Genomic DNA, 15,248 nt, shown 5'->3' with positions numbered 1-15,248 from the left:
AGGTAGAGAAGTATGGTAAGCATCAGTGGTCGCTCCTAGAAGCCCACCGTTTTGATGCCATAAATTCCTAAGATCATGACTGCTGTGGTAAGAGTAAGAGAGTAAAGCCCACCCGTCTCAAATCTTCAGAGTCAGCCGGTAGCATTCACGAACGAAAGCAAACCTCTGTCAGACCAGAGATATCTGTGAGGTCCTCAACAGATGATTTATATAGCATCTTTAACCTGGCTCCAGCTAGAACTGGGCAATCGCAAGGGAAATCCCTGGGAATTTCTTTCTCTTCTCCGTAGCTTCGGCAATGCAAATTAAATTTTATGCCGAGTCTAGCGGCACGGTTCCATATAGGCCAGTGTCCCTTGCAGATCGCCAAAAATCTTGAATGCATTTGCAAATGTCTGACACAGTAGCTTTTGTGATTGGGTTTTGTTATAGGCGGGCCAAAACCACCCTGACTTGATGCAGATGGTGAGCCTTCGCCATCTGAGGTCCGAGGCTTCTAAATAGTGCTAGTAGTTTCCACCCTTAACAGTCGCCAGCGAGACACAGATTGTGTCCACCTAGGGTTTGTCGAGAAGAGAGCCCCCCTTGGCTAGTCCCTTTGTTTGTTCATTCATATATTCCAAAGACCGGGAATCCAGAAAAAGGTGACCTTGGACGTGCCGGTTAGACCGTTAACCGCGTTTCTGCAGTGCACCACCGACCTAGAGGATGTCGTCACTGAGTACAAGGCCTTAATGGCTTGGCTCTCGGCTCAGATCATATCCCAACCATGAACTGGCTTCCAGTCTCGCCAGTACTTCCGCTTGGAATACACTGATGAATCCTGGGAAACACTACGGGTCGGCTACACTGTGATATATCCGAGAAAACTCCTGGATCGACTGCACATATCAATCGGTGAAGAACACTATGCAATTGCTTTGGAATACGGCGTTCGTCTTCCGCTCTGTCGTGGTGAGAAAGTCCTCAGCAAAGTTCCCTTTGAAACTCGTCTTGAGTATTATGTAGTCCATAGGAAAATCCTGAGTTCCCGTGGTACTCCATCCAGGACGTTACTATGGCCGAAGGGCCTCTTCGTCGGACACCTCCTTGTCGTGATGGGCGAACTTGTGGTAGTTTACTACTCACTAAGTGTGTCCACAAACACATGAAGATCGAAACACAGGATTGTAACTCTCCAAGTGGTAAAAAGTCACAGACTTCGAATCCATGCACAACTTTAAGAAATCAGGTCGTGGCCACACATGGATTTTGGAGGCCTCATCAAATTCATGTTCCCCCACGAAGAAATCTGCGGAAGACAGGGTCTCCACTTCAGTGGAAAATCTACACCCGGTGTCTACGGCACGGTGAGCCAAAAAGGATAGTATCATTATTATTCTGTTAAGGGAAAGTCGCACCGCGTCCTTGAAGAACTATTGTGCCCCTTTTACTGGTTATAGTGTACCTGTTGATCATAGTATCTCAAGCAGGCCTGTAACCGTTAGGAACTTTAGTATGTTCCCCACTTCCAGAAGTTTCAGCTTTGCATCTGGTATTAAGTGTTCTCCCAGATGTATCGACCTACTTTGCACAAGTGCCGGACACTGTCCCAGGACGTGCATAGAGGTTTCGTCCTCCTCCTCACAGAACCTGCAGGCAGTGTCCGTAGATATCCCTAGCTTCCCTAGGTGATAGTTCAGCCGACAATGACCAGTGAGAATTCCCACTATGATTCGGAGGCTCTTTTTGGTGAAGTTTAAGCAATCCTTTGTGCGCATGGGTTCGTATCCCCCAATAAGCACCCTGGACTGCTCCATCCCTGGTAGGCCCGCCCAATATAGTTCCCTCAACCGTTTCTCTTCATTTCTTAGATTCATAGCCGTGAAACCGTTTCCGATTCCACAGAAGGGTTCTGGCCCGTGTAAAGGCATCCCTGCTCCCTTCTTGGCTAGTTCATCCGCTGCCTCATTGCCTTCCAACCCAGCATGGCCAGGAACCCAAAGTATCCAGACCTTGTTGGACGAGCCGAGTGTATTCAGTCTCTCAAGGCATTCCCATACCAGTTTAGAGTTCACCTGGTTGGACCTAAGTTGTTCTGTAGTTCCTTTGCAGATTAAAGGAGATTAAAGGATAGTATAACAATTCCCTTAATGAGAAGAACTGGAAACGGAAGGCACTGCCACCAAGTGTGGCCAGAAAAATCGGACGCAAGAAAGTGGAACTTTCGGCGGACGGTGAGGATAAGCTGGTAACCCCGGTCCGATCCACATTGAACGCAGCAGACTTTTCAGTTAGCGGCGGTTTTTATATTAGACTTTACTTATGGCTAGAAACATAAGAGTTAGTCAAATTAACTTGTAGCATGTCAAAGCTTCTTCCTATCTACTGGCGGCAAGACTGACACAGTTGCAGAACTGTTCTTATATATTTGAGATTCAAAAGCCATGGGGTTCGTTTTAACAGAATCTGTGGTATTCGATCATACAAAGGGACTAGGATCTTCTTCGATGAAAGATCCTTGAGACCCAGGCCCTACGTTTTGATGTCAAAATTGTTAGAGGCAACCATGCTGAGACAATTCTGTTCCCAGAACCTTGATGAGATCAATTTTCAATACCAGGTTAATGGTAAGAAGAGAAACGTCATAGTCGCCTCTGCTTACCCTATGATTCTTTGTTTCCTCCGCCGACGCAAGAACTAAGGGATCTGGTAGTGTATGCAGAATCAAGTGGCCTTGAACTTTTGATAGGTTGTAATGCGAACGCTCAGCATATTTGTTGGGGCAGTAGCAAATGCAATTCTAGAGGAGAAAAGCTGTTTGATTTTATCACTTTAGCTGGTCTGATGACCGCGAACTTAGGGTGCGCCACTACATTCCAAGAAGGATTGAAGTAATTGACCTAACAAACTGGACTTCAAAGTTGTTAGAGTTGATTAGAAACTGGCGAGTCCTAGATGGAGTCTCACTCTCAGATTACCATTATTTAGAATTTAGTCTGACTATTGCAGGCGAACAGCCTGTGATCCAAAGGCGGAATCGAAGGAAAACGGACTAGACAAAGTTGAAGAAGAATCGCACACTTTTGGAATGTTTCGAAGAGGCTTGTCCTTTTTCCACAGGCCAACGCGGTAAAACGGCTCCATGGTGGAACCGATAACTGCAAAGATTCAAGAAATCAACGAGACGACTTCTAAATCGTGCTTGCAAAAGCAATAAGAATGAAGATTGGCTAAATTTCAGGATCTCACAGTGTGAATATAAGAGGCTCGTAAAACTATCGAAACCCGACTCCTTTAGGAGGTGCCTTGCTCTTGGCAGAAGGTGAAGATAGTTTTTTTAAAAAAGCATGGGAAAGATGACTAATCAAATCCAAAGAACTTCAGGCAAATCATCTTAACATCAATTTCGCTGAAATGTCTGGAGAATCTGGTTGAGCGGCACATTCGCGAGAAGGCTCTAAGCTCGCACCCACTAAATGAAAACCAACATGTTTATCAACGTGGAAAGTCCTGTGAGTCTGCTCTTCATTCTTTTGTTTCAAAGATAGAGGACGCAATTCTGCAGGGGGGAAGTACGCGATGGGGGTGTTGGTAGATACTGAAGGGGCTTTTGACTGTGTACCCTTCAAAAAATTCTGTGATGCCGCTAGAGAACATGGTATTGACGAGACTCCAATAAAGTAGATCTAAACTATGCTAACGCAGAAGTGGGTGTTGATCGCTACCTAACAACAGAAGCGACGAAAGGCTACCTTCAAGGAGGTGTGCTACCGCCAAACTGCAAAATATGCCAATACACGTTCAAGCCTATGCGAACGATGTGGCTGTGCTGATTGTTGGTCGAGATTTCAAAGTGGTGTGTAGAAATACACAACGCGCCGTTGATTTGATTGATAATTGATGTCCAAATAAAACCAGAACCCTTCAACTCTCTGAAGAAGTGAAATATCTGGGAGTTATTCTGGACAAGAAGCTTCTTTGTAACAAACATGTTGAGATAAAGAAGAAACGAGTTCTCACAGCTTATGGGTTGTGTAGGCGGACCTTTGCCTCAACATGCGGACTGGCGTGTCAGGATATACTGACGTCTTCTACACCGATAGCTCAAAAACAGAAAATAGTTCTGGAGCCGGAGCCTACCTCTCGAATAATGGCCTTTTCCCTTGGGATAATACACAACGGTCTTTCAGGCTGAAGTATATGCGATCCTAAGGGCGGCAACTTGGATGATTGGCGAGCGGTTGCATCGCAATCTGTAGTGATAGTCAAGCTGCATTAAGGACGTTGAGCAATCCTTTAATCACTTCAAAAATCGTTTAGGAATGTAGAAATCGATTGTATTCTATGTCTAGCTTCAATACGTTGGAATTACTCTGGGTATCGGGTCATTGTGGTGTAGAGAGAAATGAAATCTCGGATGCCTTAGCAAAAGAAACTTCAACTTCCCCCATGTCCGGACCGGAATCAGCAATTGGGGTGTCAGTAGCATTGACTGATGCTGCTATAAAAAACTGGGAACCAGCTAATGGCAGGTGGCGAAGCCTTAATGCTGCTAGACACACCAGACTTTTCCTGTCAGAACCAAAGATCCTGCGAAAAACAGGAAAACTTGCAGAAGTTTTCTAGGCATTCTAACTGGCCTGAATTCACTAGCTGGGCATATGTTCAGAATAAGAACTATCCAAGATGATACGTGTCCATCCTGTAATGAGGAAGCGGAATCCACGGAACATTTACTATGCCTATGGACGCATCAGACATCAGATTTTTGGTGTTGATGTGCTTCAACTGCAGTGGGTAGCACTAACGGAAATCCTGCGATATATAACCGAATTAGGGATATCCCTTTAGACAGGGGAATTGAGTACAATGGAACACTAAGATCTGAGTGCTCAGAGGCTCCCCCCACCACAAACACACACACACATGGCCGTAGCGCTTCACTATCCAACATCCAGACTCACGTAGGTGTTCATTGAGAATATCTTCTGGGTAAGACTACATAGCCACGGTAGTATCTGCACACGCTGTCCTTTGAATCCTATTAAGCTTTGTTCTATTGTACTTTCTGTTCAGCGCAGGAGAAGCGTTTTATCTTTGAAATTTTCGTTTCTGGATTCATTAATTGCCGATTTGCGTAAAAGATATGAGGACGGAAACGATAAGTCGGTGGTAGAGCATTCAATTTCCACTTTGATACAGTAGAATCCTTTTGACAGTATAAAACCCCCACTATCGATACCGATAGTTTAGGTATTTTCTAGAGCTTCCATTTTACACAGCACAGTTGATGAGGAGCCAATTTTGGCATATGGATGGACGATTCCAGATATGCCGTCTAATCTGATCCGGATTATGTGGTGAGTTAGTGACTGAAACATACCGATCTAAATATGCCAAATCACATAATTGAAGCTCCATCTTCAGCTAACCGGGCCAGTAACATATCGGAACCATTCTACCCACGATCTGCATAATTCCCAAAATATCCTGTCGCAATAATAAACAGCTTCATTTGGTTCTTCATTATAATTTTCATATTTCTTGTCGACTTTCTCCCCATTACATCTCACTTTCTTTATCTGGAGTGAAACAAAATAACAAATAGCAGATCTAAATGGTTATTCAATGTTAGCTGCCACAAATAAGTTAATTAGTTACAGACTGGTCACGCGAATATACCATTACAATTCCAACAATCCTTTATAGAAATCCTGGAAGTATAAACCGGAGGAAAAAAGTGGCAAAAGTCGAGGACAAAGAGACACTTTTCATCGTTCTTGTCGTCTACTTAATTAGAAGTTATGAACTCTTAAAAATTATTTATTATTTGCCGTGACAGAGCTCGAATAAAAAACAAACAGCAATCGTAGATTTGCCAGTTTGGTTCAGATATTGCCCTTTTTGTCCAATGCCAAAAAAATTAGCCATCTTCGCTTTGAAATATCTAGGAAAGGACTAGCATTACCCAAACCTCAAGATAGACTCTACGTTATAATGGCCATGCCGCGGCAAGCTATAGTTGGGAAGAAAAGACAGAGTGGTTGAAGGTAGTATAGGGATATTATCCTCCCTACCGAAAGGGTTATATTTAAATGAACTGAAAGTTAACCAATTTCTCACACTTCCAAGCGTCATCGTGCCTCTCATACTCTAAGTAGTGGATATCCATGTTACTCGCTTGAGAAGGGGTTAAGTGTGTCTCTTATATTTACTGCAGATGGAAAAAATTGTTTAAGTATTATTTATATTTATGGCCTGGCTAATATATGGGGTTGAAAGTGTTAGGAGATGAATTGTTAATCTTTTTAGAAGATTCAGCGAGGACGGTGTTGCAGGGAGGCTGTTGAAAGGGTTTTATTGGATTCATTAATTTTGGGAGCGTTGTCTTGCAATCCGAAAAGGGCTTAAAATTGGAATTTGTTTGACGAGTACGATTCAATAGAAACACCAAATTACGTTAAGATCCATAGGACACGCAATCCTGGACTCCTAAATTATATACAACAAATAAATTATCATTATGACCACACAAGATCCTTTCCTGGGTCATTATCATTCCAGATTTAATTCCACAAAATCATGAACTTGTATGAATTACAACAAATAGTGTCCGACAAAGAGGAGGAATTTCAATGAGACGCTTCCAAAATCTCGAATAATTACAATGGTATTGTCCGAAACATTCCAAAGTGAGGCTGGGAAAAGTTGGTCCTCCAAACAACTCCATAGTCGCATATAATTAACATCTGGACTATATTCAAATAACCAACATATTTTCTGCTCATTTGAAAGGAGAACAGGACACCTTCTCATGGCGAACGCCAGCCGTGGAAAAATCGCTTCGTAAAGGACAATGATAATTATGATACCCCCTAAAACAGTAGGAACAGATACAATATGTTTTCAACTTTATTCTAATTTGCATGGAAATGCAATTGTGTTAATTCTTTGACTCTGGTCTTTTTAGTTCCGCATCGTATTCGTAACGGATTGAGTTGTTTCCAGACTCTTTCGAATTCTAAGTCTCATATTTAAGTGTGGCAGAGATCATTGCGTACTCATTAAAGGATTGTATGGTTGGCGCGATTTGTTCTGAATTTTAAGACTCCAGTCGAGAAAGTTGTGAAATAATTTAGCAATAAATTGTAGAATAAGGATAATTAGATATTAACGTACCTGCATATAATATGCTCCTTCCCTTCGAGGTATTGACCGTTTGGTCCCCAACGTCTTGGTAGCTCAAGAATGGTTAAACCTCGTGATCCGGCTAGAGCTATTAAGTCACTTTCGGGAGAGCAAACCACTCGATCCACGATGAAGTTTTGTAGTTTGGACGGGCGAAGTGTCTGCAAGAATGAAAAGTAACGTAAGTTGAAATTTCAAGTTAAGATTGTGCAAGTTTGTATGATCTTAAGCATTTGACTCGAATGAGATACATGATTTTGATTATTTATAAATTGTTTAAAGATGTGCTCATTGCTGCATAGATAAAAAAAAGAACCTATAGTTTGTAAATTGATAACTAAGTACGTCCTGTTAGAGAAGATTTGCAGTGCACCAACACATGTCCAAGCGCTCTCATTCAAAACCACTGCCGATGTCTCCAGCCCTGTCCCCATGGGATTACTCTTCAGGTATTATTTAACGCGGTGCGTTTGCCTTTAAGTCCTTGTGTTTCCAGTTCTGTCAGCTTTCCTTCTCATTGTTTTCTCAGGTGGTAAACTGAATGAATCTACTTTACTATTACTCCTAGGTTGGAAGCGCCTCTACCAAGATGGACTTCGCACATAGTAGAATATCTATAAGGACTTTGAGCTAGTCAAAATTTGGCAATTTTCTTGCAAGTGTGGCGGTAGCCCTACTTACCCTTGGTAAGCTTATCACTCAAAGTGCTCACTAGTGCTTAATTTTAAATCAATTATCACTCTCAGATTTTTGACGACTGTATTTTCCTTTCTCATTTCCTGATTAAGGCCATTTCCATTTTATCATCAGGAAGGGTAAACCAGCCCCTCATAGTTTCCATTGTCTTTATCGTCTGAACTTCTGCATACCCTGGGTGATTTGCGGTAAAAACCCCGGCCAATTCGTCCACAAAGTCGAAAACCGCAACCACTTCTGAAACAAGAAGTATCAGGACTCATGTTTCATTATACATCACATTTCCCACCAGCGGATCCAGTGTCGAGGTTTGTTGTGCTAGTGCTGTGACGATGTACTTTCTGGAGCTCTCATCCGTAACACACCAGAAAGTTCTTATGCAGTGGTAATTCTGGACCTAACTTATCAAATACCCCCGAACAGCTATTGCAGCCACTTAACTTTAAACTTGACTTCAGAATGAAGGGCTGAACGCATTTCCCACATTCAAAGCCAATACGGCGCCTGGCGGAATTCGTGACGTCTCTTGTCAGGTCGGTCTTGACGTTTCAGATGGCAGCCTGTAGCCGATGATGCTCTCTATCATCTTCACCAATGTATCGAAAAGCTGCTGAGGCGATGTGATGATAGGTCTTCAGGTGGCTTATCAGATTTCGGAAGTTACACCAACTTTTGCTTTTTATGCTGCACAAAAAATATTTCTTCGTTTCATTACGCCTCGAAAATGCTGGCCTAGCCGTGACTGTCAGCTTCGAACCTTTACTGAGAATTAGATCCAAACTGGGCCTTGTTCCCTCTGATTCTCCAGCATATTTCTCGTAGTTCCTACTTATTAATTGGTTGTATGCGCACTTGTCGAATTGGACACAGACTAGCACTGAAATTCAACAGAAGACTCTCTGTCCGAAAGCATGTGGTCTACATCGTTGTGATTTTATTATTTCCCCAGCAGTTGGTTTGCTTGCTGGGGGACAGTCACTTTCTGGGTATAGTAGCATCGTATGCTTCCTCGACTTACTGGGTAATCTGGGCGATCTTATTTTGGTGGCGCTGCTGTATCACCTGCACATCATTATGTGTGACGATAGTAATTCAGCTTCATTATCAAACGACGGATCAGATCGAAGAAAATAACTTCATATATCTTAATTACTACCTTTGTGGAATATAGGGCAATCATACAGTCTCTTTTTCATTAGTTCTCCACAAAGGATGCTATGCTATTCAGGGATATATCGAGCTCAAGCGTCGCGAAAACCCGTCCCCCTCCAAAGCTTTCGTCATGCATTCGGACAGTTCACTCGTACTTCCTTGGAACTCGATTCGCCTTTGACTTTCGGGTATTCCACTACTTCCTGAAAGGCTTTGTTCTTGTAAGCTCAGAGCACTACTTGGCCTCTGGTCCAAATGCCTCCGCCACAATTCCGAAATGGTTCGACGATTATGTCCCCATCGTTTTCTTTATCGCTGATATTTTGCCAGAGTAAACTCTGTGTCATTTCTAGGATTCACTTTGAGGACTCTTCTATACTCTGGGGACTTGCTACTGCCTACAATGTGCCTCAAATTTGACTATGGTATGCACTTCTTATTAACCCAACCATCCGATCCAGATTCTGCATATTTTGGAGCTGCCACTAGCACTGCTTAGTTTCGCTATACAACCGAAGCCATAGCGTCCGTAGCATCTTTTGAGCGTCATTTATTCCCTAATTGAAGTGTGAGGTCAATCAATCAATTTCTATCTCTCGAGGGGCTTGGAGCAGGAAGAGAAGAGTGAAACATGACGGCAGTTCTGAGGGTGACCACATTTGAGAATGGGAATAATAAGGCCAACTTGAATTTTGGGTGCTTGGCCAGACTGAGGAGGTGTGGACCGATACCGTGGAAGCGAGTTCCTTTCTAACTTGGCCGTCATCCACTTGATGGCGGACTTGGGACTTCCTCAATTCCCTAAACAGAATCTAGTTTAGCCTCGGTCGGCTTATGCCTCAATTTTACTAGGCGATTTTTGAATTGGTTAAAATTCATACACATGTCGTTTTTTGGATTTGTATAAGGAAGCAAATACCACTTTGCAGCCATTTCGATCACGCCGCCCTTAGGGTAGATGTGAAGCAGCGTCTGATGAGTTGGCTCTGCCTTGGACGAAACTGGAAGTCACATAACAATAAGGCCCCTTCCGCAAAGGTATGGAAAGTAACACTCATGGACACTTTTGTTCAAAATCTCGCTTATAAGGAAGGAAATGTATCATTTACTGTTTTCTAAGGAGTTCAAAGATCTGACAATGTCATTAACTTTATCAATAAGAAACTCAGCCAAGGACGTTATAAGGAGAGGAATGCTTTTCAAATCGACAGTTACATCTAGAAGGGTATTGAAGAGGGAGCAAAAGGGAGAGTTAAACGCGGGAGAAAGTAAAAACGTAAGTCACGGGATAGTTATGGAGAGATAATAGCGCGAACAGTGAAAGTGATACAAGTGACGAAAGATTGAGTAGGTTTTCGAGATTCCCGAGTATGCAAGCGGCTTGAAATCCCGATGCATATCGTTTGTGTCCCCTCCTCATTATCGATTTCACAGAGCAACACAGAGCTTTGAAATTAGCAAAGTAAGTAACATTTCTGGATTGCAAGAGCTTTTTTCGTACTGTTTGCTGTTTGTTTCAGGGGTAAGGAAATCTTTGGTGGTAGGAGGATATATGCTTAATACAATAATTGCTGAACAGAGGCGACGCTGGTCTCGACATGCCAGTGTTCAGGAGTTTTACGCACAAAAATGAGTTGTTACGCCTCCAAAGATGTGGAATCACCGTAATCTGTTGTACTATATCACGCGGCGCGATTAACTCACTCTAGAGAGGTCTCTCTTTTGTTTCCGTACCAGCGCCTTCCTGGTATTTTCCACTTTCCTCAGTTTTTGATGCATATATCCGATCATTTATTGCATCCTAATTCTCCTGATATGTTGGCGTTCTCCGCATCAGATTTTTCAGTACCACAATTTTACTTTAGTTTCCTCTCTGTTTCTTTTTTAATCCACAAATGTGACAGAACACGTGTTATGGGTCTTCCGGAGCAGCATTACAGTTTCGGATACCGGCAGTATCATTCATGACCTATGAGAAACTGAATGAGATCATTATCGAACTCCCCATTCTTTCTCTTCAAGCACTCTTTGATGAGGGGATCAAGCTGTGTTGCCGTAGACTCTTTTTTGAGCGTTTTCTTTTCATCTGCTTTGAGCAGAGGTTCTTAAAACAACCCTTCTTGTTTTTGGATGTCCAACTTAAGGAAGTCGTAGAAGAACTTTCCTAAAATGCTGCTCTTTCTTCCCCAATTGGTCTTCTTTCGCCATTCGTCTGGTTTGGCGGTAAGCCTAGGGGAGGTTGGAAAGTTCGCTATTAGTCGGATCTTCTGATAGGGAATATCCATCTTTTATGCATAGTTGCTTCCCATGCTTGTGATATACATTCAGCTACATGAACACTTTTTCCTGTACGGATACGTAACTTGGTTGGTTAGCCTAGCGAATATTCTGTGAAATATTGGTCATCTAGAACTTTTGCAAGTAAATCTGACGTCCTTCTCTCCAGAACGCAATTTGCCTGCCGTATGCCTCGCTAACGTATCAGGGCATTCCTTTTGACAGGGCAGCTCTGAAAAATGACAGATCCACACCTCATCTAAACGCTTCTTTCCGATAGATGTTTGCATTACCTCCATTGCGCAGTATTATCTACAACTCTATAAAAACTTCCAATTATCTACGCCCCCTCGAGTTTGTCTCTCCGCTCTAGGACCCAAACATTGAAGTCATTGACAACCATCAGTGAACATGGTTATCAAGCATGTTCTCAAATGGTAAGCCGTAGCCGAAAGCCACTAGCCGACTAACTCACGGTGTATTATATAGCTTAGCAACCACACGTCCATTTCGCCACTTTACTAGTCGAATCTTTGACCCATATAATATCCTCTGCTTCTGTAGGGGTTGAATTAAATTTTTTACCATTGATCATAAAGTAGAAGATACAAGTAGCAATCTTAGAGTGATTCAGTTTTATTTGAATTAACTTCATTTTTATTAAAATCGGTTTACTGTCTGTCTGTCCGTCTGACTGTCTGTCTGTCCGTCAAACGCATTTTCTCGGAGGCGGTTACAGCGATTGACACCAAATTTGGTAGAAAGGTGGGAACTGTGAACGCTCACGCATACAGTGAATTACATCCTTTTACGTCGAATTTAAGGGGGGGTCCCCATACATGCAAAAGGAGAGTATACAATTTTTTTTCATCAAATATAGTCATGTGGGGTATCAAATTAAAGGTCTCGATTAGTACTTTTCAAAGCCCATCTTAGTTTTGACATTCGTTGGAAGGGTGGGGAGCGCGGGGGTTGAAAGTGATCACTTCTTTAAGGGGGGCCATTCTCAGAAACTACCAAACCGAAAAATCTGAAAAAAATCAGGAGGCTGGGTGCCTGGGCTCCGAAATACCTTCCATGACGATATCTGTTTAAATAAAGTTAATAATAGTATATTACTACAATTTTTTGTAATTGGTTAGAAATTTTGCAGTGATATAGGCTATAATATAGAGCATGATCTTACCAAGTTTGGTGGAAATTGCACTATTACTAACAAAGTTATAATACCTCAAATTTGTTGCTTCTTTGAAAATTGAAGACTAGGAATGTCAATATCACCCGAAAGTGGATACTCTCACATAATATATGGATACATTACGTGCTACGTACTAAGAAATACACAAAACCTTTCGTACCTGAAGCGTCCAGCTTCCGGTTTCCCGACTTGTTTTCATTGCACTCAACGCTTTTCTAAATTCCGAGTATTTACCATTTTCGTTGGAAAGTCCGCTTATCTAGTCTCTCCTTACTTTCACGTAATATATCTTTAGGATCCCAATTGGTATGTCCCCATACCAATATTGATCCGATGTCCAAGTAAGTATTTGAAGACCACATTTAGTGAGGTCGGTTTTTTTACAGCAAAAACCCATCCACTCCAATTCCTCCTCCAGTGGCAATCGCATTGTGGACGTTTCCCTTTCAGTACCACCCTTTCAAGTTCTTCTGACTTAGCCTGTTCCTTCAAAGCAATGTAGATTTCTCCTTTGGATTCATCGAATGCATAGATCTAATGTTTTTGAACTTCTTTTACGGCATTCTCCCCAACTTGGTTAGGAAAGCTGCCAGCTTTGCTTGCGCTGGATTTTTTCAGTTCGAATATGATATTCGTAACCTTAGGCCATCCACCGATTTCGATTGCTTTGGATTTCGGCTTCCTTGCCGACATAGCAATCAGTGAAGCTGCTTCCTCGCTTCTGTATCTTTAGTTCCGCTTTCGGAAACTCCCAATATATATTTTTAGACGCTTGTTGACTCCCTAGGGGATCCCCCTGTTATTTGGTCGAACGATAATGGTAAAGCGATTAGACGTCACCTGGGTCGCCCGAGACACTGTTGGGACAGTAAACTTTGACTTTTTTAAGAACCCTTTATTCTGCTTGCGGCCTGTTATAAAGAAACCCACCTTTTATTATTTTTACGCTGGAAAGGGTGGATCGGAATTGTTGAAGTGGTGTTCTACATGAGTGTTGGGCAGATTACTGTTGTTATACTATCCTACACTATCACCGTTTATTGAACGTCCTGAGGTGATTCTTTTGATGACATCAGTACTAAAGCCTTGGAGTAACTCCTTCGGCCGCAACTTTTGAACAAATGCCGTGGACGATGTAACCCCTTTTGTCAGCAACCGCGGGGCAGATCAGACTGGCCTTGATCGCCTTATGAAACTACGTGGTCCATTCCCTACTCCATCTAACCCAAGTAGCTAAAATGAGCTACGATGTATAGTCGTGTCATCATAAAATTACTTGTATTACGCTCTGCCCAAAAGGAACCAGAAAAGGAATCCAAAACGTCAAAATCAAACTCTGATACACCAAATGACACTTGATAATGTCACCAGATTGAGGATCCAAAAGTCCTGACGAAATAAAAAGAACAGGGACAGGAAAAAAATTAGATATACGGAAATCATGAAATTTTGATTCCAGAAACCTGCTATTAGTAATATTTCGAACGAATAAACGCATTATATTGGTTGACTGGACATGGTAGCATTTTTGCAGAAAGTAAACTTGTTGAGGCCGCTATCAGCTGTCAAAACCCCACATGCACGGTTTTCGCAACCTGCTTTCCACATTACGTGTACATTGCCAGGTTACCGGCTATATGCATACGTACACCTACCTAAAAATTAAGAAAAGAAAAAATAGACCCTTAATTTCTAAGCCGAAGGCAAAATTGAATTGACAATATCTACGTGATTGACCTCATCCCTGTACCGTTGGTGCCAATATAAAAACTTTTTAATTCGAAACGCTTGTCATAAGACAAATTCCCAACAGGCAAAATCGTTGTACCTAATGATACGCGAAAGAAAACAACAGGACATCAAGCATGAATAACAATTTCGCAAAAATAGGTATATCAAACCTTGAACAAATCAAATTTCAGATGGGGGATGAACAACAACAACAATAACAATTACTAATTTCTCAGCTTTGGCGAGTATACAAGGAAAAAAATGTATCTCCTTAGATAAATACGGAAGAGGGCGACCGACCGGTCTAAATTTTATGTCTTTTTCGCCTCTTAACGGAAATTTCATCAATAGCCGCGGAAGTTAGGATGAATGAACAGAATGCGGAGGAAAAAAAACTGATGGAAAAAGTGGTTCGAAGTTTAGCTTGCCCCGAAGCGCCATTGATGATACAACCTTCTACTTTTTTTAATAGTATGACGTTCAACCATGCAATTTAAGGGATGGATTTGTTCTTATAATTTTCGAAGATTTTTGGTTAGGAGAAAACGGGGGTTGCACTGTCCACGGTTTCTGGGAGAACTAGGAAAGGAGGACAAAGGTTCCATTTTTTGGTAACAGACGAAGCTATCAATTATCAAAACTTAGAGAATGATGGAAAGATCACGAAGTCGCTTTTACATATGACTCAAAAAACTTTAGAGGACAAGAAATTTACGAAGGTACAAACGTAAGCCTCAGCGAACTGGCCCCGGAAATGCGTATATGTCAGCCGGATTCGTTTGGAAAACTGGCACCTAGGGCCCAACCTCTCCCTTGTATTCTTCATCTCATCTTTCAAAACGTCCGATTATAGCACCATCACTTTTAATGACTTGAAGTTACAGCCATTGGGAGAGGTAAACGACGACATTCTATCACTCACCCTATGGACCATGATATCATCCAACATTATGCACACCCTCATCTCGTTCTACCTATATTATTACAATAAATGTGCTCGCGATACAATATAATAGGCTCGAAC

At 42.1% G+C, this 15,248-nt stretch overlaps 1 protein-coding gene across 1 annotated transcript in view; it reads right to left on the bottom strand.

The window, feature by feature from the left end:
- LOC119653458 (nuclear pore complex protein Nup88) overlaps nucleotides 1-15,248 on the bottom strand; it is a 339,096-nt gene that overhangs the window by 146,547 nt on the left and 177,301 nt on the right. The window contains exon 2 of the mRNA XM_038058069.1: nucleotides 7,162-7,331. Coding sequence (XP_037913997.1) covers nucleotides 7,162-7,331 — 170 coding nt within the window. The remainder of the gene's footprint in view (nucleotides 1-7,161; nucleotides 7,332-15,248) is intronic.

Source organism: Hermetia illucens, chromosome 4 (genome assembly GCF_905115235.1).
Source record: "Hermetia illucens chromosome 4, iHerIll2.2.curated.20191125, whole genome shotgun sequence".
Lineage (NCBI taxonomy): Eukaryota > Metazoa > Arthropoda > Insecta > Diptera > Stratiomyidae > Hermetia > Hermetia illucens.
This window is presented reverse-complemented; position numbering and strand designations above follow the sequence as displayed.